General features: G+C 39.5%; 3 protein-coding genes across 5 annotated transcripts; 2 read left to right on the top strand and 1 right to left on the bottom strand.

The window, feature by feature from the left end:
• Positions 1 to 484: 484 nt before the first annotated feature.
• LOC146482609 (uncharacterized) lies at positions 485 to 12,302 on the bottom strand. Its single transcript, XM_085107042.1, has 9 exons — positions 12,123 to 12,302; positions 11,952 to 12,014; positions 8,087 to 8,173; positions 7,214 to 7,384; positions 6,222 to 6,381; positions 4,963 to 5,141; positions 4,344 to 4,641; positions 2,227 to 2,420; positions 485 to 1,550 (listed from the first exon to the last, which is right to left on the bottom strand). Exons 1-9 carry the CDS (start codon positions 12,294 to 12,296, stop codon positions 1,458 to 1,460), a joined length of 1,419 nt encoding a protein of 472 aa, XP_084963168.1. The 5' UTR covers positions 12,297 to 12,302; the 3' UTR covers positions 485 to 1,457.
• Positions 12,303 to 15,033: 2,731 nt separating this feature from the next.
• Positions 15,034 to 18,912, top strand: LOC146482608 (transmembrane protein 53-like). The gene is made up of 3 exons (XM_085106905.1): positions 15,034 to 15,168; positions 17,219 to 17,455; positions 18,184 to 18,912. Exons 1-3 carry the CDS (start codon positions 15,142 to 15,144, stop codon positions 18,775 to 18,777), a joined length of 858 nt encoding a protein of 285 aa, XP_084963031.1. The 5' UTR covers positions 15,034 to 15,141; the 3' UTR covers positions 18,778 to 18,912.
• Positions 18,913 to 23,137: 4,225 nt separating this feature from the next.
• On the top strand, positions 23,138 to 27,875 carry LOC146482607 (synaptonemal complex protein 3-like). Of its 3 annotated transcripts, XM_085106903.1 has the most exons (8): positions 23,138 to 23,205; positions 23,466 to 23,576; positions 24,341 to 24,473; positions 24,696 to 24,736; positions 25,437 to 25,554; positions 25,912 to 26,011; positions 26,989 to 27,192; positions 27,664 to 27,875. In XM_085106903.1, the coding sequence occupies exons 2-8, from the start codon at positions 23,483 to 23,485 to the stop codon at positions 27,721 to 27,723; spliced, it is 750 nt and encodes a 249-aa protein (XP_084963029.1). In that variant the 5' UTR covers positions 23,138 to 23,205; positions 23,466 to 23,482; the 3' UTR covers positions 27,724 to 27,875. The 3 variants fall into 3 exon arrangements, with proteins under 3 accessions (XP_084963029.1, XP_084963030.1, XP_084963028.1); XM_085106904.1 differs by lacking the exon at positions 23,138 to 23,205 and having other exon boundaries at positions 23,428 to 23,576; positions 25,915 to 26,011; XM_085106902.1 differs by lacking the exon at positions 23,138 to 23,205 and having other exon boundaries at positions 23,429 to 23,576.
• The last annotated feature ends 61 nt before the right edge of the window (positions 27,876 to 27,936 follow it).

Here is a 27,936-nt window from a genome sequence, read left to right as displayed (position 1 = left end):
ATATCAATCATTCCGAGCTCTGATAATCATGCAAACCTGTGTGTACTTGCCTTCAGCCCCAAATAACTTGAATTTGAGGAAAGAGAAAAAAGCAAATTTAATAGGGTATTAGGGGAGCGATGACATCATGCATTAGTACCCATCTCCTCCGTCCCGCCCTGGGCATTATATTTTAGTAGAGCCTTCTTCAACATTGTCCATACCGGAGGTAAGCAATTAGTCGACCTCGGGGGGTGGGGGGTTGGCACAGTTAGAATCGACAGATGCATTAATTCAGCGAAAATTCTCATAGCGCAACAAACAGCACCATAGCAACTAAACATACCTTGTTTAGTAGCTTTCATTTGGATGCTCACACGCAAGGGTTTTATCCACATCCTCAAAAGTTTGAGCCACATAATTAAAACAAGTTTGTGTCTGGTAGTAAGTTTAGAGGAGTGCAGTTGTTCAAGAAAATAATCAAATCAGACAAACAACAAATACCCATACCGAAAAACTCTATTTAATATTCAATACACCAAATAGCTTTATACCTTTTTACAAATACAATACTTTTGTCCAAAGACAATCTCTTCTTTTGCGTGGCATCTGCTTTCAACAAAACACAACACATTCACAGCAACCACCAACAGAAACCTAAACACAAAACAGCTTGTTTCAAGTGTGGAATCAAAGTTACCAATGTACTGACCCACCAGACTGCCACACTGAAGCAGTTCTTTTTTTTTTCAATTGACTGCAAAACCTCATTTCCTAATAACGTTGCAACGCTCAAATCATACACCATAGAGGGTTTTATGGCAGTCATTTAAAAAGGCTCTTTCATAGTGAGGGGTCATTACAGTCCATCAAGATGTTCTTTCAGTCTTGAGATACAAAATATCAACTATCACTGGCTTCCCTTGCAGCTGTCACTTCAGTTTTGACAAGCTACAACAGAGACAACAACCAGGAATACTTGCAATAAAATTGCCTTGAGTCGTCGATCCTCTTAACACCGCATTAATTCGCTATGATCGTGCACAACTGAAGAAATCTTCGTTCTGTGTGTGCTGCATCTGTCTTGCGTCTTAGTCCTTCATTGAATCTTCTCAAAGCAGCCAAACATTATCATTCAATACTATCCATAATGCATGAAGACAAAAATATTTTTGTTCTTGAAAATTAAGCATAGTTCAACAGAATAGTACGTCGAGACTCAGCTTCGATGAAAGTCTTGTGTACTTGAAGGAGCATTAATTAATGTAGAGAATTCAGGTTCTTTTATCTTGTCCAGTTAGTGCTCGCCGAACTGTTAAAAGGGATTTCAAAGCGTCACTCTGCACATGCACAGGGTCTACAACACAAGCCCATAAGCTTGTAACTAGGTCAGTTCTCGTAACTTTATGCCAAAAGCTCCATCAAAATCTTCCTAACTTGTTGAAGGTTATTTCTGAAATTTAGTTGCACACAATTACTTATTGCTGAGGGGGCCCTCGTCCACGTTGTCCCCCACGGCTGCCTCTGGGGGGACCTCCACGACCACCTCTTCCAGATCTCTGATAATTATCCTGGAAATAGAGAAGAAATAAAAATATTATTTTACTTAACCTTCGTAAAACCAAACTGCTCATATAGATTATTATTTTGTTCTAATAATCCCAGCACCCCATGAAATGGTCTTAAAATCAACCAACAAAAATACACTGTTAATAAGTACAGTCAACTCTCGCCTTGCGAACACCCCGCTATTACGGACACTTGCTATCACGGATAAAATCCAGATCCCCGGCGAAAGCTATAGGAGTTTGACTGAAACTGACAACTGCTATTACGGACTCTCGTTCTTGAGGAATTACGGACACTTTTCGTGGTACAAACATAACAACTTTATTGTTTTGACTCTCAATAAAGCGGACACCGTGAACTGCACATGTAACATAAATTGCAGTCTGATGTTTTGTCATTTGTCAAAACACACTTCAAAAGATTTCTGGAATGTGTATTTTTGCACCAATCTCTTTTGTGGCTGTACAACAGACTGTGTGTTTTCACTTCAGCTTATGCCTTTTCCTTCCAGACTCTTTAGGAGAGACCAAGCCCTCATCCTCCATTCTCAATGACTGCTTAGCAGATTCACTCTGTTGATAAGCTTGTCAAGCCTTGCAAGATATTTTGGGTTCCCACATAACTCGTAAATAACTGGAATCTCAAAGCCCAGGCCACCACCTCTGTCAAGTTTCATACCTGTTGCTGTCCAAACCCTCCCCTTCCTCCTCTTGGTGGTCCACTGAAGCCTCCTCTGCCACCACGCCTGTTTCCTCTCTCCCCAGGGGGCCCACCACCACGGCGATTAAAGCCTCCATCTCCCCTACGAAATCCACCTCGACCTCCACGACCCCCACGTTGGAAGCCATTAGACTGCACTGTGTCAAAACCGCCTGCAAGGGGAAACAAAGTAAAAAACACTTTTTCAGTGAATGCAAAACAGCTTATCCAGGGGGGGTCATTTAGAGCTGGGCACCAGGCAAACTGACCATCTTGAACAGGACTTTGTCCAGACACTTAAAGCACCTCAACCAATTTTTTTAACAAAGTGAAAGGGGCGGTTTCACCATTCGGCATATGTACATGAATCAAAATACTATTCTATGACACAAGCCCATTTAACTTAATCCACTTTTTAAGAACCATTCAAAAGTGAGAAATGATATTGGGTGGTAAATTTGCTGTTGAAAATTTCCCGGTTGATTATTTTTCAGGTGACTGCATTATTTTGCAGACAAATACTTGTAAAGCCATCAACTGTGGAATAAATCCTCTGGGTCAACACCGGTTAAATTCAATATCGACTTGTATAATCAACTGACATTTTCTGTGAATTCTGCTCATCCGTCATTTTGCTTGGACGTATTGTAGTATGTGATTATTGAAGTACATGTGAGTAGGATTTTTAAGGCCATAAAATTGATAAGAAAGAAGAAAAAAAGAGTTTAAATTCATGCACATGCACTGAAATGTGAAACCCTCCCCTTTAACTTTCCTGCAAAGGTGCATCAACTTCTTGCCCAACTGTTCAAAATCTTAATAAAACCCTTGTTATCAAAATTTATTTGGTGCAAACGCAAACATTTAAAGACAGATATCTGCAAACAGCTGTGAAAACACATGTCTACAGCACATGTTTCCAACACTACAAAACTTCTACATAAATCGCTAACACTGAAAATGCTTCCATTTCTGAACAAGTTGACTTCCTTTAGCTTTTCTCAAGCAGGAAGGCCACTAGGCCCATTTTCAGCTGTGGTTATTTGACTTTATTTCAAGTGCATGTCTTTACAGTGAAACTGGGTGAACCATTCCTGCCAAGAAAATTTTAACTTGATTATTGCCATATTGATTTCATTTCTCTTTTCAAGGTTGCCTCCTTGAAATGAAGAATGCGAATTTCAAACTGTAATTTGCTTCGGTAGCCAAATTTTAATTGGATTTAAATTTCTTGCACCTGGCATGCAAGAATAAGATAGTTTTTCCATGGAAAGAATGTGACCAAAATAACAAAATTGCCAAGTGTCAGCCCTTGAAATTTAATAAGAATAATAATTATTATAATAACTATTCTTTGGTCACAGCTGAGATAGGATCAACTGCCTGTTTTTACAGTCAAACTGGGTGAGGCATTCCTGCCAAGAAAATTCTAATTTGATTATTGCCATATTGATTTCATTTCTCTTTTCAAGGTTGCCCCCTTGAAATTAAGAATGCAAATTTCAAACTGTAATTCACTCCAGTCGCACCTGGTATGCAAGAATAAGACAGTTTTCCCAAGGAAAGAACATGACCAAATTAACAAAATCACCAAGTGTCAGCCCTTTAATAAAATAATTGCAAACATCATCATCATTCTTTGGTCGCAGCTGAGATAGGATTCATCACACTGCACCAAGAATCTTTGCTGGTCATTTGATTTGGTAGGCTCTCAATTTTACATTGAGTGTCCTTTGCAATAGTATCCATGTTGGAGGTCTTAACAAGTCTGAATTTTTTGTTATGTCTTACCCTCCTGCAATCTTTTAAAGACCACCATTCAGACCACCATCAAAACTAACTCTTACAAGTCAAGGATCTCAACCTTAGCCACTTTTTTAATTTCAACACGCTCTTTCCATTTTGTGTGAATAGGACTCCCACAACTTAGCCAAAGGCAACCAGTCACTGATCAAACCCCAGCTGCAAAGGACAAATCACAAATGACTGGTACTGGCCGGCTGGCTGACCTGAAAGGCTTGAGATGAAAGTTTAAATCAATACCATCAAAGGCAGAGCAAACTATCATAAATTCCTGGAAAGATCAATTCCCTTACCTGTGTTTTCTCCCTGATCTCCAGCAGTCTCCTCACCACCCTGGTCCCCCCATCCTTCATCTTCACCTTCAGCAGTAAAACCACTGCTCTGGGCGGAGACTGCCTCGTTCTGATTTTCAACAGGAGCTGGTGGTTCTGCTACAGTCTGATGTTTGGATTCCACTTCTGATTCACTTAAGAAATTCAGTCCGTGTTCATTGGATGCAAATGTCGCCACGTCTTTTGGGTCAGATGATGTAGTATTGCCGCTATTGAAGTGAGTGTCTGTGTCTCCATTCGTAGTTTCTGTTGCCTCGCCCTATTCAAGTGAAGAAATCACACGCACAGAGTATGTTAACATGGCCCAAAGGTTTCTTAGGCAGCTTCTAAATCACAAAACGTCTGTAAGAGATAATTATTTGGCCATGCAAGCCCATCCCAGGTTACCCCTGGCATTTTGCTAGATTCCCCAGAGAACTTGCCAGTATCCATCTCCACAGCACAAGAGCTTAGTCACATTATGTGCATTTACCAATGTAAACAAAGGTAATTTTCCAAATTCTTCTTCTTCAGCTAAAATAAACACCCATGAAGTTGTGTTTAATGTATGCTTCGTGACAAGATAAAAACAAGGACTCACCTGAGCTGTTGGTTCGTTATCATCTCCAGATCCTTCTTGTTCCTCAGCAATGTTTTCACTTTCAGCAGCAGCAGCAGCTTCCTCCTCTTCTTCTTCCTCCTCCTCTTCCTCCTCGTCCTGTGACTGTTCAAAGTAGCTGCATTTCTTGATTGACGCAACCAACTCATTCAGAGCCTTGTCTTGCCAAGGTTAAGGAACTATTTGACACTGGCAATCTGCTTGTAACAACCCAAGCATTAAGATCACACAAACACAGCATGACTAAACCACCTTATGTTCGTTTATTCAAATTTAGGCCAGTACTGTAACATTAGTAACAAAAAGTTGGTTGAGAAAGCAGTCTGAAAACAGATTGCAAATAGAGAATGACATTTTTTTAGCTTATAGAACAGTTTGGGCATGTTCATATACCATCATCAGTTACAATGAGTATGTACAGTAAAACTGTGCTATACAGTGCAGCTCAAAGATAAGCGAACTTTTCATATGCATACCATACGCAAGTAATACGCATACGCGTATGTTGTCATACGCGTATAAATACGAGCACATACACGTATGTCCTGCCTTTGTTATTGCCATACCCTTGCTTTATGTGGCATTGTGTTGCACAACAAAAGAAAAGGTATGAGTAAAAGCGACAGCCTGCAAGCACAAAATTTCCATAATATGAAAAGGTAAATGATGACTACAATCGAACGTATTTAGAACCTCGCTTTGATGAAGTTGAATGACATGAAAACATCATGGTGTCGTATTTTGAAGCTTACTTGCTTTGCAAATCCAATGATAAAAAACCTTATTACCACTTGCTCTTTTTTGTCAAACTGATTCTTCACTGTCACTGAATGTAACTTGTTTGACCTTTTGAAACTCCAACTGAAGGAAGCAATGTTCATTAAGTCATAAAATGACCTGCTTTGGTTCTGGTTAAAATTATGACACATATGAAAACTGCTCTAACCACACAAATATCAATACAGTATTGCAATTCACAATGAAAGAAGAATGACCAAAAAGGTTGAACCAATGTAGACTGGATTCTTATCCATAACTTGAATTGAATTCAAAAAGACTGAAATAGTCTAAGGACTGTCACCAAACAAAGGCAAACAAAAGTTTGGATCACACACACAATATGAGTTGAAAAGTTTTTGATGTTTGACTGGCAAAGAAAGCTGCATAAAAAAGGACACATTAGTTTTGTCTCACTGTGTTAGATAACTAGAGTGTATAAATGTTAAGCAAAAGAAAGATACAAGTTGTTTTCACAACAGCTTCAGGGCTGGCCTCCAAAAACTTCACAATGTGCTGACTGGCTGCTAGCTGCTGTTCCTTTATTGGTTTTTCTTCGTCAGGATTTGGGGTGATCAGTTTGTAAAACTCATCAATTTGAACAAACTTCTCCTCAGATACAACCTAAAAGGAAAGTTTACGTTTAAGTTTGTCTCAGCTTAGGATTATGTCCACTCTAGCATAGAGTGGATTGGAAAAACTAAACCATCCTCCATCATAACACATATTATTGTTTGACACACGATGCCGTCACCAAAGATGATGTTTTGGTTGCTTACTGCTCGTTTTCATCACGCAGTGGCTGTGATTGGTGTGTTTCAATCCCAATATATGACTAGGTTGAGAAATTGTTCTCTCTGCTTCTCAATGCTGTGCCCATCCCTTGTTGTGTTTTTGATCGTGGGAATCCTGCACCCTTCATGAATTTCAATTCAATTATTTTGTTGATGTTATCAGGGTTATGTCTCATGTGGATAGTTCCATTGAAACATTGACTCTACCGGTGTCACAGTGAGAGCCTCAATCATAGACACATTCCTTTTTAATAATTCTGGAGCACTTTTGACACCACAGACACGGTTGAATTCCCATGCTCCTGTACACCCTTCTAGCAATCAAACACACCTAGTGATAATCTGGTTTAGTAAACTCCATCGAGCATATTATGTTATGTCAAAAATACGCCAATTCTAATTTAACCTGAGATAAAGAAAAACAACTTTATTTATTTATTTTATTAATTATCTATTTATTTACAACCGGTGGAAGTTACAGCAGGCGGTAAAGACAGATTTTCTTCAATAGGCTGTGCTGATTTGAACCACAAACCAAGCAATGGATATGGTTAGTTTAAAACTGCATTTTAATGCTAGGTAAAGTAAAGTAAAGAAATGGATTGTCTTTTAAAAGACCAGTCGCCCAGAGCTCCAATTATCAAGCTTTCAATCTAACTTACCACAGCACCATTGGTCCCACTCAAAAAGTCAGCCCTCACATCTTCTGACAAGTTGTCCATCAACGACTGCAGTTCCAACACCTGGCACACCTTGGAGATGTCACTATCACGCTGGGCAGCAGCCATCGCAGCTTGATCTCGTTTGGCATTCTTCTTCTGAAGCTTTTGATGCTAAAAATACAAGAGACACAGTTTGTAACGGGCTGTCATTAAGCACTGAAAAAGAACAGCCCTGAAAGATTGACAGCCCACCAAAGGCGACTGTAGTAACATACATGAACTCAGGGTTTACTCTAGGGTGTGGCTGTGCAAGATTACTGCTAATGAATACATACAATACAAATTTAATCCCCTATAATGGCAACTTACAAAAATTTCTTTTATCTCAAAATAATAATATTTTGGGGCCATTTCATTGAAAATTTAAAAGTTCCTGTGAAATCTCATAAGGGGGCTACTGAGCCATTAACAGCCAATTCCTACAGCAGAGTAAATTCTTTGAACTCTAAAGTTCACAACTCAACCAATGACTGTTTTTTCTTCTTTTTTTTTTTTTTTCAATGCATGTCAATCTTAGAAACTGAAGTCTCAGAGGGCAAACAAGTAATTAGGTTAGCAGGTTCACAGTTGAGAGCCATGAGTGGATTTTAATCCACTCTGAGGACCTACACGTATGCTGTACATGCTACACCGACTGTTGACATCTGCATGTGTAATTGTCAATGGCTGTAAGAAAACCAGTCATTAATTGGCTTTTGAAATTTAAAGTTTGCTTGTTACTGGAAGATTCCGTGACCGATTCTTCCCCTGGTAAGTTTACAAATACTTTTGATCGACAGAGCAGAAACTTCTAAAGATATCTGTCGCACTCACTTCACTGTACACCTGAGTGATGCTCTTCTGCAGATCCCTGGCAAATTCAAGATTCTGCTCCACCTGATTCAACTGGCCAACTGCAAGCTGAAACAAACACACAACTATAACTTAGTACTGTTGGACTTGTATAAAGCAGAACCATATTAAGCAGTCAGTTGTCATTAAGGTCTAAGGCCAGTTCCAGACGTTGTGCTACTGCCAGGCCGAACTTAAATCAATTTGACCCAGCAGTGGCACAGCAGTAGCAAGGAAGTGGTTTCAAACATCAAATTTAATTTAGTCGTGTCAAATTCTAAAATATAGAAATGCGTAAAACGAGCAAATTAACCCAAAATACATTAAAATAATTTTGAATTTAACAGTTATTTTGTTACAAATTGCTAGGGTGAGTCCTGGGACTCATTTCATAAAAAATCATGAGTCCCAGTCTGAAAGCCAATGAGTCACACTCCGAAAGCCAGTGAGTCCTATAATATTAAAGGTGCCCGAGCCTTAAACTGAAGTCAATTTTTTAATAGTAAGGTGTGTATGGTGTACTGTATGGTGTAATGTTCTTTTAATCTGTATCTGCAGTTCTGTCTGATGGTCATTTAATGAGGCATGCCTCACCAAAGTTATATGCGGATAATTTTGGTATTCTCTGTTTTGATGGAGGGAATTCTTTCTGTTAAACTTAGTGTAGACATCACAGTACATAACATTTTTATCCTCATCATATTTCAGCCAACCATAAGTCTTCAACCACTGTGGAAGGAATGTCCTTTTTTTCTTTTCACTATCGTTGTCAGAAGTTGAAGCACTGCCAGCAACACTTTCCCTCTAGGGAACACTCTTGGGTTCGTCTACGTTTGTATGAAGCGGCTGCCCTCCGAAACTTAACTTTTTTTGCCCAGGCAGGGGTTGAAAACTCTTTTTGGGTGGCAATTTTTATCTTTTTTTACCTAAACTACACGCAAAATAACCATTGTCGGCCATCTTGGTTCACCCACGTGCTTCCCATATATGGTAAACATAATGAGTAACCAGTCCATCAGGTAAATCAAAATGGCAGGTTTGAAATAAAAGAAATTTGTGTAGAAATGCTGCTGTTTATTCGTTCAGAAATTACTTCTTGACCTATGATGATATTACTCTCTTTATCTGAGCTAAGGTAGGTTTTATTTCAGGGTTAAATCACACATAGATCGATGGATTGTTCATTCTTTGTGTCCTACAGGACGCGTGCCATGAATTATTTTGCGTCCTTGGGGATTTTTATGCGTCAGGGATGCAGGACGCAGAGGTAACAAAATCACTGATTTAGTTCGCAAACCAAGTTGCGCTACTGCCTTCTGGCACCACAGGGTCTGCCGTGCTACTGCCGTGCTAAATAGTCGTGCCGAACTAAATGGTTTCAAACGTCGTACTACTGCCATGTTTAAGTCAAATTAAATTATTGAATTTAGTTTGGCATGGCAGTAGCACGACATCTGGAACAGGTCAAAGGAATCCTTTATTGAATTCTCAAAGGACACAAAAGACTTTTTTTGTTATTTTAAAATTAGACGTTAAGACAGGTAGTGATTTTGTAACGTTTTGCACTTTTTAAAGTCTTCTTATTATCTCTTTTTTATTCTTTTATATATTTTTAATAACAGGACCCCCTTCGATAACAGTGTTTATTACACTCACGGGATTATCCTGTATAAATATTATTGTATTATTATCGCTGCAGCTTCTAACCAAGTGATTTTGTGAGCACTTTTGGGCATAATTAAACTGTCCACTTTAAGTTGTAAAATGTTAAATATATAATGTTGTTTTTATTGTGTTTGATGTGTATTCTGTGCAACCTGCATTAAGTGGTCACTTAGCCATTCCCCGAGGGTGGACACTTGATATATGTTAAGGTTCAACTGTATAAATAATGAACTCTCTATGAAACAGATTGTCGATTCTCTATAATTTGTCAAGTCAACTTTTCTAAAAGCTTTTTGTAACACTGTTGGTTTTGAAAATAAAAGAAATAAAATATAAAAAGATGTAAATTAATTAAAAAGCCAGACAGAAAGTTTGAATTAAAAAAAAAAAACTTCTAAAGCTAAAAACAGATCTGAAGTCGATCAAGCATCAGCTACTAAAGTAAGTTTTTCTGGTACTCATGTCACTGTACAAGTGTGTGAAAAGTATTTGTTTCCCTTTAATCCAGTGATGTATCAAGCCCCTAATCTGTTGTCAACTAATTGAATCTACTATTGAATTCTTTGGACTACTTTCCGTAATTTTTTCACAATGAATGAAGGTAGCAATGTGAGTGAATTTTACTGCAAAGCAGTAATGTGATCATCGTGAAAAGATGGTGTTATGTGGGACAGCAAAAAGTTGCATGTATGTGATGATCAGGCCACCACCCTTTCCTGTTTACCATTGATGTGGTTTCAAAACTTAGGGTTAGTCAGTCAGGGTAAATAAAATAATAATAATAATAATAATAATAATTAAAGAAAAGGGGAGGCAAGAAGAAGGAGTCTGAAACCAGGAGATGCAGTAACTCAAGATCACCTGGAAATGTAGTTGTAATCTCAAAACTAAGATGGATTACGAGATAAAAAAAGTATCCATTCTAAACACTATTCCAAAATTCCAAAAGTGTGATAAAAGTTAATAGCTGTCAGTAGATTCAAAATGAACCAACACTCCGCAATTAACAATATTAAAAAAAATTGACCTGACTTGACTAAAACAGAACAAAAGAGCATCGCAATCAGCAAAGAAATTCCAGTCAAGTATCTTCATATTTTGGGAAACATTCACTAAATGAATTCATTTTCAGTAGAAATTATGTGTATGTTGTCACATTCAACATGGTTTCATAACTCGGATTGGAACAATACAAGCCCAAGTAGTGTAAATGGCCGGAGCTTAATCCAGTTTCTGTAGCATGAAGCAACTAGGAGTATAATGCTACTCCCCCCTGGATGGGATGCTAGTTCATCACAGGGTTATCCCCAGTAGTATGTCACCAGTACCCATTTATACACCTGGGCGAAGAGAGAGATATGTGGAGTACAGTTTCTTGTCTAAAGAAACAACACAGTAATGAAGAGACCAACCTAGCCTCAAACTACCAACCCTTTGATCTCTTGATCATAAGTCTGATGCACTAACCACTACAGCACTGCAGCTACACAACTGCTGCTTTAAAATGTCATGACAGATAGCGCCACTATTCCTCTATCCCCTTTTTCAAAATGCCAAAATTTTGTCATTTGAACAATGGGACTTGGAACAAAAGAGGGGATTACCTTATCAATCTTACCAAATACTACTTCTCTAACCAACATTTAAAAGGCTTCTTTGAATCTGCTATTGAAAGATTGACAAGTTAGGCCAGGAAATAACACGGCCAGGGTGTCACTTTCTTTCAAAATGAAAAAAAAATTTGTACAATGAACAATTTGTACAAAATTCCACTATAGTATAGCAACCCAGCTAACTAGTCACGGCTACCAAAAGATGACTGAAGGCCTGGAGCTTTCAATTTGAATAGTGGTATAATTGCGCAAAACCTACAAATTTGAAGAGCCCAACATCATTTTGGGATGATTTACAAAACTTCACTATTTATAACACAGGAAATTCGGAGTGTATCAATTTTAATTTCAACATTTTCAACATTTGCAACAAATGATCAAGGATTTTAACAAATAAACACACATTAAATTTATGCTGTTATAAAATATAGTGAATTTACGTCAGCTGAGCTGTCTACGAAAGAACCGCACACCTGTACCGGACAACAAAATAGTTTTCGCTCTCCTCGTTTTCCGCTACGTTTTGTGCTACGGTTCGCGTAAAGATTTGCTCCGCAAAAGAAACGCACCTTTTGATCGTCATTCAGCTCTTGTCCAGCGTCCACCAGCTTCTTGTACGAATCAAGTTTTCCCTATGAACACAAGCGAAAACTTAGCGGCGAAAAACACATGTCAAACTCCAAACCATGATGGCGCTGGCTCGCGTTCGATCGCTCGCCTCAAACGAACGCCAGACTCACCTTGCGTTTTTCTAGATTACGGACTTTCTTTTCCAAGATACTCAGGACAGTTTTAGTTACGTCGTTGTTCTCCATCTGCACTGCGATCTGCATGGAAGATTGCGATGAAGCGCTTGGCATAATACTGACCGACTCCCGAGTTACAAGCTCACTCTGTCTTTGGCTCTGTACCATGTGCTCTCGGGCCTGACGTCATAACCGCTATTCTCAAGGGGTGCGGTTGCCGATGGCATCATGGGAAATATTAGGAAGAAATCCATGGCTAAAAATATTACGTGTAAATGCCCATACCATTACGTGCACAGCCCATATTCATTAAACTTTTGTAGGGATAACTAACTCTCAGGGGAGTCAGGAGGGAAATAATTGAGGAGAATGTCACTGGACAATTTTCAAGTGTCCCCGGCCCCATGTCATGAATTGGGGAACGGAGGGGAGGGGAAGTCATGCCACGATATTATGGCGTTCGTGATCCACGGGACGACAACCGGAAGTCGAATGGTTGTTTTCTTTTTTGGCGTGGCTTTGCTCCTTACCACGTAAAGACAAAGCTCTTGTTGATGACTGTATCTTGGCGTTACAAACGAGATGACGTGAAAACGCTGCAAAAAGGGAAAATTTCAATTTCCAGTTGCCGTCCTTGGCTCAAACACATCTGTGAATCAGACGTTGGCCAGGAGCCAGGCCAGGAGCCCATCTGCGCTGGTTTATTTACACGTAAAGACCGTTAGTGCATCTCCACTACAAGAGGTCTGACATTTTTGCGTCGTGCTCTGCATTTGAACTGGATTTCTTGATGATGTTGGTATGGGAGGTTCCAGGGGGTTTTCCCCTATCAGGTCCTATAGTAGTATAGGTATGTGTGGCCTCGAGGTGGTCTGAAATACTGGTACGGAGTTTTAACCATTTTGGTCCCTTGAAGTGTGAAAATGGATACGAATTTTACAGAAACGAGTTTGGACGATTTGGAGTCGGGAAACCATGCCTGAAAATGGGTATGAAATTTAGAGGCCAAGTGCAGGTCTGAAAAAAGGGCACCGGAAAAAATGCCATTTCCGAGTTGCTGTGAACATCATAATGAAAGCTAGGCTTCTCTTATAGTTTAAATTAGGAAAATTAGTTTTCATTCATATGCAAACATAACCAATGAAAGGCTTTTCACGCAGACTAGGGACCTCGTAATCCGTAACGCAAATAAACCGTGTCTCATTTCTCTTTCCGGATCACTCTTTTAACGAAAGGGAACGCTTGCACTAGACTGTAAGTACAAGAGTAGCACAACGGATAGATAGCAAGAAAGAAGGGCGTGACTTGTCTTCTACAGGTCCAGAGAAGAAGTTTTATTAATTAGATGTTCATGACATTCTGTTAAACTCTCAAAAGTAAGTAACGTGCATAGGATATTTTTCAATAGCTACAATTGTAGCCATGGTTACTCATGTATGCAGATCGCAGATCTATCCTGAATCACCATCAACTACTCAACCCCACTCCTGTCTCGCTACATTTCAACCAACCTGGCCACTCAATCAACGACGTCCAACTAATCCCGCTTGAACTTATACGCAGCAAACGTGACTCAGTTAGAAAGGCTCGTGAAGCTCATTTAATCAACAAAGCTAAAACATTGCACCCTCTTGGTATAAATAGACGTGACGAAACACGCCAATGACATGTCTCACACTTAGTCCTAAACAACCAATCATTGTCACGCATTTTATATTTTAAATCTTCTTTGTAACGATCCTTTTATGTTTCTCACTTTTCTTTTTCGTTCAGCCCCCGAGGAAGGTTTGTATTGCAAACCGAAATATCGGGCAAAAAAATTTGTTTTTTTAAAAAACAAATATATTTCAGTTATTCTAGCTTTTGTTGTTTGCTCTCTCAAGCTTGTCACCTCCGCCGTTGGGATCAGTCTGCCGTTAATATTTTCTATTTGAGATAATTTGCTGATCCAGGTCTACAAGTGATCCGGCACCACTCATTGGTTTGTCGCTGTGGAATTGCAGATTTTATTGTATTCATTACTCATGTATGCGCACGGGGTGGTCAGTAGCTCGAAAGTATGCTCCTCTAATCACCGCACACTTCCCCCCTGCTTGGTTTTTAACTTCCAAAAATTCTGGGGGGGGGGGGCTCAAGTCCCCTGCTCCTCCCCCTGCTACGGGCCTGTAGTGCCACTCGCATAAGATAGAATTGAATACCAATCAGGCTGGTCTTCTTTCTTCCGCTCACGGCACTATATCCCTCGTGCTTTCACTGCCCAGCCCTTCATTTATTTTATGACGTTGTTGTATTTGGCTCTGCGAAGTCTGGCAGTTCTATAGTTGATATACATACATTGCATACAGAATAAGTTGTTATGTACATATGTAGATTCATGCAGGTTTTATATATTTATATATTTGAAATAAAAACGTTTAAAAATGCTCGCCCGTGAGCAGAAATAGTTGCAATTGTTACCAACTCAGGATTGTCTTTTTCATATGTTTAACATGATAGCTGTTTATATATACTATGCAAGTTCAACAAGCACGTTTCTTGTTTACATGGTTCGACTCAAACACTTGAGAGTCAGAGCTCGAATTAGGAAAATAAGCTAACTTAACCTTCACATTTGAATCAGCAATGTAAGCGTAAGTCTGGTTCACACTAATTGGTCATGCATTTTAATGTTTTTACGTTTTTCTGTCCCTTACGTTAGTTGCGCTCCGCTACGCAAAGATGCAACCCTTTACCTCCTTTCCAAAACCAACTGTGGCTAGAGGTAGAAAAAAAAATGAAATTAAATAAATAAAAAAACGTAGTTGCGCGGATACTTCAAGCTGACTGAAAAACGCGCGAGGTCACGGAGCAGTTGACCAATCAGAACACCCCACAATATTGACCTGTGTCCTGACGGAGCTAGACAGAGCGAAGATATTGAATAATTCACGTGTGCAAGCGCGTTGGCCATTTTGACACTGATTTTGAATGGTCATGGTTTTTCCCGTCCACTGGTGATTTAAAAGCGGGAAGTATGAACATTTGCCGGGCAAATCTAAAGGTAAATTTTGCGTATTGTTATTTACCTTTATTTTTTTTTTTGTTAAAATCACCTGAAGTCCATTTGCTCACGATCCACGAGGAATTATAATAATAAAGGAGGCAAGGTCTGTACACGACTCACCCGAGCCCTTAAATTTAGTATTTTTCGATCACATAGCTTTTGCTTATTGCATCTATACTTCATGTACTTTCATAGCCTGCCGGTAATCTACTGCGCTACAATCAATCACTTGTTTCTCGCTCAGTGTTGTGACAAAAAGTTCGATCGATCGATCGATCTGTAGTTCTGGAATTTCTTCGTTTCTATTGGCCCAGAGTACATGGGAGTAGCTCAATACTTCCATCGTTTTTCTGTGGAGTAAAGCCATAGTTAATCAGATCACTGTAAGGAATGAGTTAGTAATGTTTTATTATTCGACGATATTGTGTTATTATTCCTCCTGCACACAGCCAGACTTCGCAAATTATTCATGTACAGCTAGACTTGCTACAAGTCGACCTCGCGAGTTTGGCGAGCAGAGCGAGCTTTTTCAACCTCGCGAGTTTGGCGAGCAGAGCGAGCTTTCTTATGAGCTTTTTTAGACCGCGCGCCAGCGACGAAGTCGCGAGAGGTCGAGCGACGAAGTTGCGAGAGGTCGACCTTCTTCCCGCGCCATATAAATCGGACGAAGGTCAAGGACTTTTTTGAAAGTCTAAATGAACAGCAAACAGCATCTCCATGTGAAAATACACTGACAGTTTCTGCTAAAATGTGATTAACTTGGATTCTAGCTAGAACAACGGTTATTTGTGATCTATACGTAGAGAATTTGGCTTTCAGTTTCACGAGCTTCATAAAAGAAACGCGAAAAACAGACGAAGAGTATAAGTCACCGGTCTCCGAATGAATACAAAGAAATGATTACAATTTTGCTTCATTGGCATCCATGTGGAACAAATCGGTCAAACCTCGATTCAGGAAAATACGCCGCTTATTCATTTTCTCCGATCGTGCACTGGTGAAGTTGAAGGGAACCTGAATATTAAAAGATCAAGTGAAATGAACATGCACACGACGCAGCTTTTCCGGTGCGGGGCGGGGGGGGGGGGGGTTACTGAACGTTTACTGAAACGCAAAACGGTACCCCTTTGACATACAGAAAACCCCTTTGTACCTTTCTCTTATACTCTTATACTACTCGGTTACATTGTGGTTGGATTTAATTGGCACTTTCTCGGTTCACAGTATACTTTTGACCTTTAAAATACAAAAATTTTAAATTTGTTTTCCTCTTTTCACATACTACGAGGTCAAAAAGGCGCCCCGTTCGAGCTAGTCTCCTTCGCTACGTGGCCATTATTAGGGTCGTCACGCAACGCTTCTTCCCACCGGTGGGGAGAAGCATTGCGTGACGGCCCTATTTACAGTCATAAAACTGTACCCCTTTCTCATAACTAAAAGATATGCGAATTGTTTGAAGTTAGTCAAAGTCAACTAGAAGAGCTGAGCGAGAGCAAGATTTGTGTAGGGTTTAAACTCTGCGGCGATCCTTGGGAGTAAGAGAGAGCGTTTTGTGAGGGCGTGAATGATTTTTTTTACAGTCAGTATACGTCACGCATGACCAGTTTTTCCGAGAATGAAATGAACATTCGTTCTCCTCTTTGTAATGTCCGGCATTTGAATGGTATCTTGAATATTTCTCTGGAAATCTTTCCGCAAAAGACACTTTAACTGAACAAAAAAATCAAAATACTTTGGAAACAATAGTTATATTTGAAATACTTAATCCCTGTGATGTTATGAAAAATTCATAGATTTATACCGTCAATAGACTAGGGGAATTTCTACGGGAACTCTGAAATCGCACTGGCGTTGTTGAAAACTTATGTTTGGTTTATCAAACAGAGTTGATAACTAAGGGTAAATTGGTCTCAGTAAAGAGATTCGAGGGCTGACGTTTCGAGCGTTAAAACTGACAGGTAAACTTCAAACCTCTCTTCAAATTTAAAAAATATTGGTCACGCGTGACGTAGATTGACTGTAAATCAACCTAGTTTTCTTTCTACAGTCCTCTTTTTCCAAGACACTATGGCTCTTGGGAGCCAGGCCTCTTCACTGCAGCGCACTCATGCGGAGTATGGAGTTTCACCCGTGTCCCGAGGGATTGAAAAAAGCGGGCGAAGTGCGTCCCGTGGTCGTTCTTTTTGGATGGCTTTTGGCCAAGAGTCGTCATCTTCATAAATATGGTGAGCTGTATCACCATTACGGCGCTGACGTTATCACTGTCAAACTTGAAGTCATGGAGGTAGGCTTTAAAGCTTAATAGTTACCTGACAATCAACAATATAATCATAAGGTAAAGTCCTTCTTGTTGGCCAAAAAAAAAAAACAGCAAATACGTGTCAATTCTCTCTAGCAGTATTAGCCTTCAGAACAGGCGTTAGTTTTAAAGCGTTTTTCGTAAAAGAGGCAAGCATGTAGCGCGGGCGAGCGCATTTTTTCCTCGCGCGCGCGCCACGCACTTGCGTCACGCTTTGTTCTCGCTTCTCGCCCACACCATGGGCTATAGGAAACATGGGTTTCGACTAAATAAAGATCACATTTATTTTAAATTAAGTTGAATTACTCACAATGAAGTGGTCTTTTGTCTTTTCTGGTCGTTTCTCCCCATTTATTTCTTGTAGAATAGCCCTGATTAATCAGGGCTATTCTACAAGAAATAAATGGGGAGAAACGACCAGAAAAGACTAAAGACTATTTCACTGTGAGTAATTCAACTGTATTTGAGATAAATGTAATATTATAATTTGCTTAGTCGAAACCCATGTTTCCTATTGCCCTGCCCGCACCCATAAAAAACGCTGGTTCTGCAGCTTATCTAACTATCTGCTAAGTTGCAGTGAAGGGTAACCAGAATTCCCATTTTCTTCTGAAGTTCTTGCACAAAAGAAAAGGGCAGAAAGCTGGACTGCACGCGAATGCTCTTACTCTCTAGCTGAAGTTTTACCTTGAGATTTTACTCTTTCGTCGCAGATCCTCCGTCCACGTAAAGCTGAACTAGTCGCCACCAAAGTCCTAAACGAGCTAACCTCCGAGGGGAACAAAGACAGACCAGTCATAATCCATGGATTCTCGGTGGGTGGGTACCTTTACAGCCACGTGCTCAATTTAATGGAAAAGTTGGACAAGTTTTCGCCAGTAAAGGAAAGAATTCGAGGCCAGGTCTTTGATTCCCCTGTGGATTTTGACGGAATTCCGTACGGCGTTTCAAACGCGGCCTCAGAAAATCCTTTCGTTCGTTGGCTGATGCGATCGTATATTCAATCCTACTTGGTGCTATTCGCCAGGTACACGATGAAAGTTTATTTGGCGCATTCGCACCTATTTCACAACAACCCCGTGCGGTCGCCAGCGTTGTTTCTGTTCTCCAAGGATGACAAAGTGGCGGACGTTAAGACGTGTCAAGCTTGCGCAGACCACTGGAAGGAAAACCTGAACATGAACGTGAGTCAGATATGCTTTGAAAGCTCACCTCACGTTTCGCACTTCTACGTTTACAATAAGGAATACACGCAAGCGCTGAAGGACTTTATGAGGGTTGTCAATATACCTGCTGTGACCACGTAGATCTACATTTATACATTTACATTGGCAAAGGTTGCCCATCGCGCCACGGTGTACAGGTGCTGGTGTAAATACTTAACACATTATTAAAAATACAGTGCTGTGTATGGTGTTTATATGTGCGAGAGTAGACTTAGCCCTCCCGCCATAGTCTTTGTTGTTATGTGACGTTGATCACGCACGTAAATACTTAACACATTATTAAAAATACAGTGCTGTGTATGGTGTTTATATGTGCGAGAGTAGACTTAGCCCTCCCGCCATAGTCTTTGTTGTTATGTGTCGTTGATCACGCACGTAAATACTTAACACATTATTAAAAATACAGTGCTGTGTATGGTGTTTATATGTGCGAGAGTAGACTTAGCCCTCCCGCCATAGTCTTTGTTGTTATGTGTCGTTGATCACGCACGCTTTCGTTTCCAAATAAGGCAATGACGTGAGCGAGAAATTGTACGGTGAATTGTGAGTTGAACAGCGAGCCAGTTTTTGTGAGTTTGCCGATTAAAAAGCTGAGTAAAACACAACGCAATCGAGTGAGTTTACAGTTTACCGATAGGGTGTTCGGTATATATACACCTGCAAAGGAAACATATATAATCGATCTGCGTTGTCCAGGAAGGTGAAAGGGACTTATACTCACTGGGGGTATTGACATTGGGACAACAAAAAAATTGCGAGACATGTTCGTTTCAGGGTCAACAAAATTGCGAGACAAGTTGCAAGAAAAATTGTTTTTGCCTGCGTAGCTGGCAGTATTTTCCACGCGCAAATATAAAGGTTTGGCGAAAGAGCCATGAGTACCATTAGCTGGAGTTTAAATGGCTTTTTCCCCATTCCCCTCGTGACTTCGCTGCTTGTTCCCCCAACTTTTAATTCGTCTTTGCCTGACTCTTCGCCCAACATCCCGCCAGCTACGCAGTGTTATATTTCATATTCATGTGTTTTCGTCTGAACTTGACAACCTTTACTTTTCCGTACCCAAACTGACTCGCTCTCCAAAAGTTCTAACATTTGAGCACTGAATCTTTCACAAGAATAGAAGCATGCGAGTAGCTGCGAAAATTCTGCGACCACAGGCAAACAAGCATCCTATGAGATTCCGCGAGCAATTCGAGCAGAACCAGAAAGGAACCCCTGAGACTAATATACCTTTTTTATTCTGTTGGGTAAAATAATACGTAAAAGACAGTAAAGACTCGAACACTGCAACGTTGTCCACAACATTTTTCTCCATAAAGTTGCAGATTGCAATTGTGTTCATCATTTCTTTGGAACTGTGTTGCGCGTGATATTGCTCACATCAAGTTTTGGGGTAGCTAAACTGTGAATTGTGCAGTGCCATATTCCGTATCTGGGCTTCCTCGAAAGCAAAGATAAAACGCGCGTGATCTTCGTTTGCGCCTTTCACAGTTCTCTTGCGTTTCATTTTTCGTATTTCGTTTTCTCTCTTTTCGAGAAACTGAGAGCCTGGGACAGGTTATCGACTTAAAGAGGCAATGCCTCTACTTTCGAGTGCTACTTTGAGTAGCCAAAAACAAGAATTTTTGTAACAATAAAAACTTTCAAACAACGGCCAGTTCTGTTTTCAAATTACTTACACGTTCACAGAAACTGGCGCTAATGATATTTTGCTGTGAATGGTTAGGATGGAAATGGATTGCACCTTGAAAAATCCAAAGTTCTTCCTATCTGTACTAGCCTCACACGCAGTCGTTTTTAGGGGAATCGTATTTCCTCCTCCCCACAAACGGCGTTTGTGGGGAGGAGGTAATACGAGTCCCCTAAAAACGACTGCGTGGGAGGCTATATCTGTACGAGAAAAGTCGCTAAAACCCGATTAGGGTCACTTCTTCCATTGATACTTTCTTCTCAGTGCTCTAGGAGCAATTTAATGTTGGGCAACGGAATACTTTAAAAAGTATTTATTAACGTTGCAGCTTTGTTCAAAACGTAACCAAAGCCCCATGACAACGCCCCTTTAAACTTCGTGTTATTGTTCGTTGTCATGCATGATGCCAAATAGTTTTTGCTTTTCAGAGCGAAAAATCCTTCACTTAGTAGGTCTCCCCGCTTATGAATGTCTTTACTGTAAATCCTCGTTGATTATCCCGAGAAAGGTACAAATGTAACTACCTAGTCCTGTTCTCAGCTTGTTCTACATTTGTATCGACGGTTGAATATGCAATAAAGATCATATTCAGTTTCGATTGGTACAGTTGTAAATGACATTGCTTGCCGTTTAGTCTCGTCACGATTTTACTTTTCATTGCGCTTGCTTGCTTACCTCGTCTAGTAATAATAATAATTAATAAAAGTAATAATGATAATAATAATAATGATAATAATAATAATAATAATAACAATAATAATAATAATAATAATAATAATAATAATAATAATAATAATAATAATGATAATAATGAAATACCAAGACAACTTCTTTCCCAGGGTCTCTCATGATTAGGGATGGATAGAGGGAAGACTTTGGGAACGAGGTTGTCTGAAAGTCGTGCCCAACAATTGTATTTCTTTTATCATCGTCTGTACATTGGAACCAGTTTTAAGGACGGTGCCTACTAATACCGAAGTATTTTTGCGCCGTTTATGACTTAAGGGAAAAGCAGATCTTAGCAAGGGCTATTAGAATTGGGGGTAGCCACGCATATCTTTTGGAGATAGCTAAGCAACAGTAATTCTAGAAAGCTTTAAAATGTGAAGCACAATTATCTTCAATTATTGTATTTTTGGATACCAGTAGCCCTTGCTAAGATCTGTTTTTCCCTCGTCGTTATAAACCGCGCAATAACACCTTTGTGATAGTAAACACTGTCCCGTTAAGAAATCCGACTTTCTCGGACCATCCCGAGCTTTGTAGAACGTAGGTGCCGTAAGAAATTTATCGTCCTTGGTAAAACTTGCCGATGATAATTTCAAGGAGTTGCTTACCGCAAATGACCGAGTTAGCGCCGCTGCTTATGGGTATAGGTAAAACACTTAACAAGAAACTGGAAGATGCGAACTATTATGGTCTACGAACTATAAAACTTATAATGAACATGGGGGAAAGTACTGATTATGAATCATTTCTTAGGATGACAGACATGAATACATCGGAACATAGACGCATAGAACAATCGTTTATGATATTCTTTAAATGTTTCAGGAGAATGGTCCAGGCTATGTAGCCAATTTATTCAAACCCCGAGTCTTACACCATATAATCTTAGAAGCAATGGTCTAAATGTTGCACAAACTTCATACAATAGTAGATTCCTTCATGGCTCATATGCGTACATGATCTCACACATCTGGAACCAGTTGCCATCTGCTGTAAAAAACGCACCTAATGCATCATCCTTTCGGAGACTTTTAACTAAGTTAAATTTTATCGGCTGTCAATGCAGCAATTGCCTTTGAACTGATTTATTTTTATTTATTTATTTTTATAGATAAATGTTATTTTTTGATTTAATTAGTAGCTATTGACGATGTTAGCTTTCTTTTATATTGTCAAAAACTTTTATCATGAGCCTGTGGCTCGGGGGAATGGGAGACCACCCCCTGTGTATTTGACATTAAATAAATTATCTATCTTATAAAAAATTAAGCTCCCTGCCCGAATAAGCGCCGCATTTACACCCTGAAAAACTTAATAAGCGCCGCTGTCGAATAAGCGCCGCGGCGGTAATTCGAGTACATATAAAAAAGTCACATCCTGGTTCCAGTACTGTAATATGAAGAGGTCCAATAGGCCTTATCACGATTTTCGACGCCATTTTGACGAGTAGGCAAACACGTCTGAAATAACAGTGTATTTATGGGAATCCGATGTCAAATAATTTTCATAAAACATCGCTTCTGAAAAAATCATGAATTGGAAACTGTTGGAACTGGGGAAAGGATTTTAAGAAAAAAATTGGAGGGATGTAGCTGTGCCAGAAAGCGCCCAGTCGTGTATTGAACTTTCCACCGAACTGGATGTTCTCTTCTATTCTCCATATATATAAGGTAGCAGCCCCGAGCAAATTTGCGTGTATCCGCGCTGGTTTATAACGTAAAGGGTGGCGCAATTTGTACTAAAAACAGATTTTTTGGTGGACCCCACAACCAGGAGCGATGAGAGCACGCCTCTACGCTCAAGGAAACTACACAAGCTTATAAAATTTAATTTCGCAAAATATCTCAGGTCTCAAGTTACTTAGGTGCAGGTAATTCTGATTAGAATTTTTGCCAGAAGAGAGAGGACACCGATTTACCGTTTAATTTACTGCAACACTTTTGGCGCGAAAAAGGGCCAGTGGCGGCGTAGGGGAAGGCGTAGGGTGTTCTTTTGAAAAAGCGCGGGAAATGTGAATGACTGAACGGCACTCGCTTCTCGCTCGCAACAAAAAAAAATTGTCTTGAAAACCTACTATAGGAATCTAAAAGGTAATTTTTATTGCTTTTCCCTGTTATTTCCCTCTGCTATTGTATAGATTATGCTTCTTATTGTTTGGATTTAAAGTGCTCCATATTTCCCTTTTTGAGAAAGCGTGAATTTTATTCATGAGCTAGTCGCAAGACTTGAGTTAAAATTGTCTCTGCACAAACAGAGCAAAATTTGCAAACTACAACTGTTTCAGCTCAAACTTGCAGCAAAATGTTTTTTGTTCTTATTTAGTTTAACCTTATAAGTGTTTTTCTGACAGTGTTATTCTGAAACAACATGCCCTCCAATCCGAAGAAAGGAAAAACTCTCAAGTGTACTGAGAATATGAAGGAGTTTTACGAAAATGACGACGAGTTCAAATTTCCTGAAGGTACGTAATTACTTAAAAATATAAGCTTAAAAATGATGTAAGTTTAAAGAAGCCAAAAGTTTATCTTGACATAACAAAGTGAATAGTATTTTAGAAAACAAAGTGCAGACTCAATTACTCAAATTATGGAAACCTATTTAAGGCCGGAATCTCGCCATCTGCTTATGTAGGAGATACATTCAGTGACTAAAGTTATGAATTCTAACTATCCCGGCCCTAAGCTGATTAAAAGCTCGGCTTGAATTAGAAATATATGGCTGTTACAGATGGAATTCTAATATGTTTTCAAAGGCTTCTGAAACAAATTACTTGAGAACTAAGTGAACATGAACAGTCGAGTTTTAAACTCCCATCTATCGTAAAGCTTTTTAATAAATAGATTCCTGATAGTTTTCAAACATCATTTTATACATACCGAGGATTAATTTGGCGTCAAGCATGCCTAAATTTTGAAGCTACTCCAGGAAGGGAATTTAATAACAAAAACGGCAGAATTGAAGTAGATGAATCTGAGAGGTTTATCAAGAGCTGTTTATGCTTCCTTTAGTCGTTTTGAAGTTTTCATTGAAACTGTCTGAGATACGCATGTTAAATAGCAAAGATTTATCAAAGAATATACGTGAGTCGTTAAAATTAGATCGTTAATATCGAATTAATATCAGGTATATTCAAAGAAGTCTCTTAGGTTTCAATAAGGTATTTAGCATCTGCCAAATTTGTACAACATTTTGGTTGAAACATCTTCCTTGCATGCATTTTCGCAGCCTCGTCTGTCAAATCAGAACAACAGCAGCAGCAGAAAGCTGGTGTTCCAGTGGCCAAGTCAAAGAAAAGGCAACCTGTAACACCAGCTGAGGCTTTCCAAGATTCTGATCCTGAAGATGATTATGACAAATCGTAAGTTTGATTTAAAAGTCGTGTATTTTGTTCTGAAATTGGGATGAGGTTCCAAGACTCCGAGGGTCTCAACCCCCATCAATATTATCCGGCTCCCTTTCACCCTCCGGTTATCTTTTCTTTTTTGTTTTTGTTAGTTCAGTTTTGGGGAAAAGGCAGGAATCCCCAGTTTTTTTAATTGGTTATACGGGACTGAATGTCTTTTTGTATCTTTCCCTTCAGAGGAGAACTTGATATGCAAGGAATGCTGAACAGCTTTGGAGGTGACTGAGTAAAATTAAGTACAATTGTGAAACATTTGAGCACATTTAGTAATCTGAACATTGAAAGAATCTGTTTAAATATAATGAATTTGGACTAAACAATCCACAGATTGCAACATCTAAATACCCAGACACTAAACAAAGTCTACGACTACTACCACCACTACTACGTACTACTGCTACTACTACTACTACTACTACTACTACTACTACTACTACTACTACTACTACTACTACTACTACTACTACTACTACTACTACTACTACTACCACTACTGCTACTGCTACTGCTACTGCTACTGCTACTGCTACTGCTACTGCTACTGCTACTGCTACTGCTACTGCTTATTTCAATTTAATCATTCAACGTTTGTTAAATTCTATCATGTGCATTAATTTGTTTCACCATCCCGCTCAATAACCATTGAATAACGATGCTGAAGGACGCTTATGCACTGCAACACTGTACATCGAACATAAACCTGCCTGTCAAAAATGCAGGTCACTTATTCGTGTGTGCTTTCATTACAAACATAGCGTGACCAGTGGTATACATTATGTGTTTATCACCTTATGTTACGTTTGTAGGCTTACATAGCATGGTTTGTTTGTTATCTAACTGAGTTGATTGAGTATTAACCGCGGAGTTAGTCCACTTCATGTTTACAAAGTTTTTGTCTTATTTCACCTTCTATATTAGCTGACATCACCAAAACGCTGACTGCTAAGCGCAAGAGGATTCAAACATTTACACAAGCTTCTCTGAAGGCAAGCAGTAGAAAGTTTGACGAGGTTTGGCAGTCACAGCAACATGAAAGGTACGAACAATGAAACGTTTTTTAGACGTGTTACACTGCTTCAAAGCCATGCATACAAAGAGCTGATACTAAAGAAAAGGAAACAGTAATGAGTGGGTGGGGTTGCGTTGCTGTAATCATTGTCACGCTGTTTTGCTCGGTAATGTTGGTGGTATCCTGCCTGTTCGGTAACACGTTCACTAATAGGAATGTCCAGATACCTTGCCAAACAGTGAAAATCAAAAGAAATGGAACTAAATACTGTAATCAAAGCCGCTGGTTATATTTGAACTGCTTCCCTTGTTGACCGTACATCATAAAATATTTGGTAGTTGACGCTTGTTGCTTATAAGTCGAGTGATTTATTTTGTTTACCAGAAGCAGTCACTATGATGAATTCAGCAAGCAACTCATGAATGTTATAAACCAGGGGGAGACCGATTTACAAAAGACAAGAGAAGCAGAAGAGAAGTTAGAGGTAAATAACTTTAATATGCTAAGTTTCTGGACCGTCATCTTATTTATTGATCTGCATCTACAAGGATAATTTGCAACGGGATAAACCCATCACCGCAAATATATAAGGGAAAAAATAGAAAGAAAAAAAAACCTTATTTCTTTTTGCAACTGTTTAAGTTGCGTAAACAACTGCGAGGAAGTCAAAACGGGCGGGAAAAAATTCGACGAGCAAAAGAACGAAAGAAAATAGGAGCTTTTGCTCGTCGAATTTTTTCCCGCCCGTTTTGACTTCGTCTTCGGCCCCACTATCTGCGCGCCCCTGGGTGTCCGAGGATGGCCAGGCATTTGAACTTTGCAGATTAGGTTGTTCAAATTCTCTCGGGGCCAATAATCCGTTGAGTTCTTGGATTAATTCCCAAAAGCCTCCCCTCCAGGACAAATTTTCGACTTCAATCAATCACTTTAATTTCTGATTCATGGTTTGCAAACAGTGGTATATTAGAACGTCTTTAAAAACTATTTTGAAGCCATTTTGAGTTAGCCATTCGCTCGCAAAGGTGAAGTTCTGTCCTTGAAAAATTCCTTACTCCCAAATACCTCACGCGCGAATTCCACTGGTGGGGAATTAGAACGGAATTGTTTTTGTCTGTCTGGGCACGGGAAGGGGTGGGGGGGGGGGGGGGAGGAGAGGGAAGGATTTTCAAGGTCGGAATTGACTTATTAGATTACCTTAAACTTCAATTCAGCGACACCTCCTCTATTTTACTCTGTGAAGCAAGAACGCAAGAATTTAAAACATAAAGCCTTTGATAAAATAATGCTTGGAAAAAGTAGCGAAGGAAACCAGCATTTCAGTTGAAGTAAGAAATAAGATTGTTGTTACGTTTGGCACTGTAGGCCAAGTCGTCGATCGATCATACTTTTTACCACCAACTCAAAAGAAAAAAATTCATGATCGTAACTACAATTAATTTGATCTTTTTTTTTTTCGCTCAGAACCTGTACAAACAACAACAGAAGCTTTTTCAGCAGCAGCGCATTGTACAGAGTCAAAGACTCAAAAGGGTTCGTCAGCTGCTTGAAGACCACACAAAGAACTTACAAGAAATGAAGAGAAGTCACGAGGCTCAGCATGTTAGCGTGCAAGAGCAGCTCCGGAAAGAGGTCAATATGCTGCAGAAGAAGATACTCAGTGATACGGTAAGATGTTTACTGCTCGTGGAAAAATTCAACTGAAGGAAGTAGAAAATTGCACCTTAGTTTTCAATCGATCTCGTCACCTGAAATGAAAAGAGGGTGAAGAGATACAACGAAAATATAACAAAACGAAAAGGCTGTAAGTGGATCGACATGGACAAAGATAACTATATTCGTCCAAAAATCCCCCTGTAACTCCACCACAGTCGTTCCGAGAGGGAGGGGAGAGTTGGCAGGTAATAAATTTGAAATATAGATAAAATTCCACAAGCAGCCCCTCTTATAGGAAATGAACGCTCTCCTCGGTTAAAATGGTATTGTTTTAAAACACTAGTCTATCCGAGTCCAAGTGCTCAATAACAGATTCACTGACGCGCGTATCAAACATGGCTGCGATTTCAAAAAATACTCACATTTTGATCCTAGTTATACAGTGAAATAGTTTAAAGGCAATTTATCCTTTCTTGTCTTCAGCAACAACAGGACTTCTCAAGTGTGCGACGGTCTCTCCAGAGTATGTTGGCACAAGTTTAAAGTTTTGAAATTTGTCAAAAAGAACTTGCACCTTGACACTGACTGAGAAGACTGGTGCACTATAGCACACTTGGAATTGTTATTTACATCCAAGTTTTAAAACTGTACAAAATAATCTTGAAACGATGATAAATGCACTGTATTCTTTTGTTAAAAGTCGACTGTCCAGTAAAATGAACTTTTACAAACAGGCTCTTTGGGGTATGTATAATG

Source organism: Pavona decussata, unplaced genomic scaffold (genome assembly GCF_977016875.1).
Source record: "Pavona decussata unplaced genomic scaffold, jaPavDecu1.1 SCAFFOLD_45, whole genome shotgun sequence".
Classification (NCBI taxonomy): domain Eukaryota; kingdom Metazoa; phylum Cnidaria; class Anthozoa; order Scleractinia; family Agariciidae; genus Pavona; species Pavona decussata.
This window is presented reverse-complemented; position numbering and strand designations above follow the sequence as displayed.

Coding starts and splice junctions, on each gene's coding strand:
- LOC146482609 (XM_085107042.1), bottom strand. CDS start 12,296: ATGGTACAGAGCCAAAGACAGAGTGAGCTTGTAACTCGGGAGTCGGTC. Junction 8,174..11,951: donor AGCTGAATGACGATCAAAAG/GTGCGTTTCTTT, acceptor TGTTTGTTTCAG/CTTGCAGTTGGCCAGTTGAA. Junction 7,385..8,086: donor TCACTCAGGTGTACAGTGAA/GTGAGTGCGACA, acceptor TTGTATTTTTAG/CATCAAAAGCTTCAGAAGAA.
- LOC146482608 (XM_085106905.1), top strand. CDS start 15,142: ATGAACATTTGCCGGGCAAATCTAAAG. Junction 15,169..17,218: donor TTTGCCGGGCAAATCTAAAG/GTAAATTTTGCG, acceptor TTCTTTCTACAG/TCCTCTTTTTCCAAGACACT. Junction 17,456..18,183: donor TCAAACTTGAAGTCATGGAG/GTAGGCTTTAAA, acceptor CTTTCGTCGCAG/ATCCTCCGTCCACGTAAAGC.
- LOC146482607 (XM_085106903.1), top strand. CDS start 23,483: ATGCCCTCCAATCCGAAGAAAGGAAAAACTCTCAAGTGTACTGAGAAT. Junction 24,474..24,695: donor GAAGATGATTATGACAAATC/GTAAGTTTGATT, acceptor CTTTCCCTTCAG/AGGAGAACTTGATATGCAAG. Junction 27,193..27,663: donor AGAAGATACTCAGTGATACG/GTAAGATGTTTA, acceptor TCTTGTCTTCAG/CAACAACAGGACTTCTCAAG.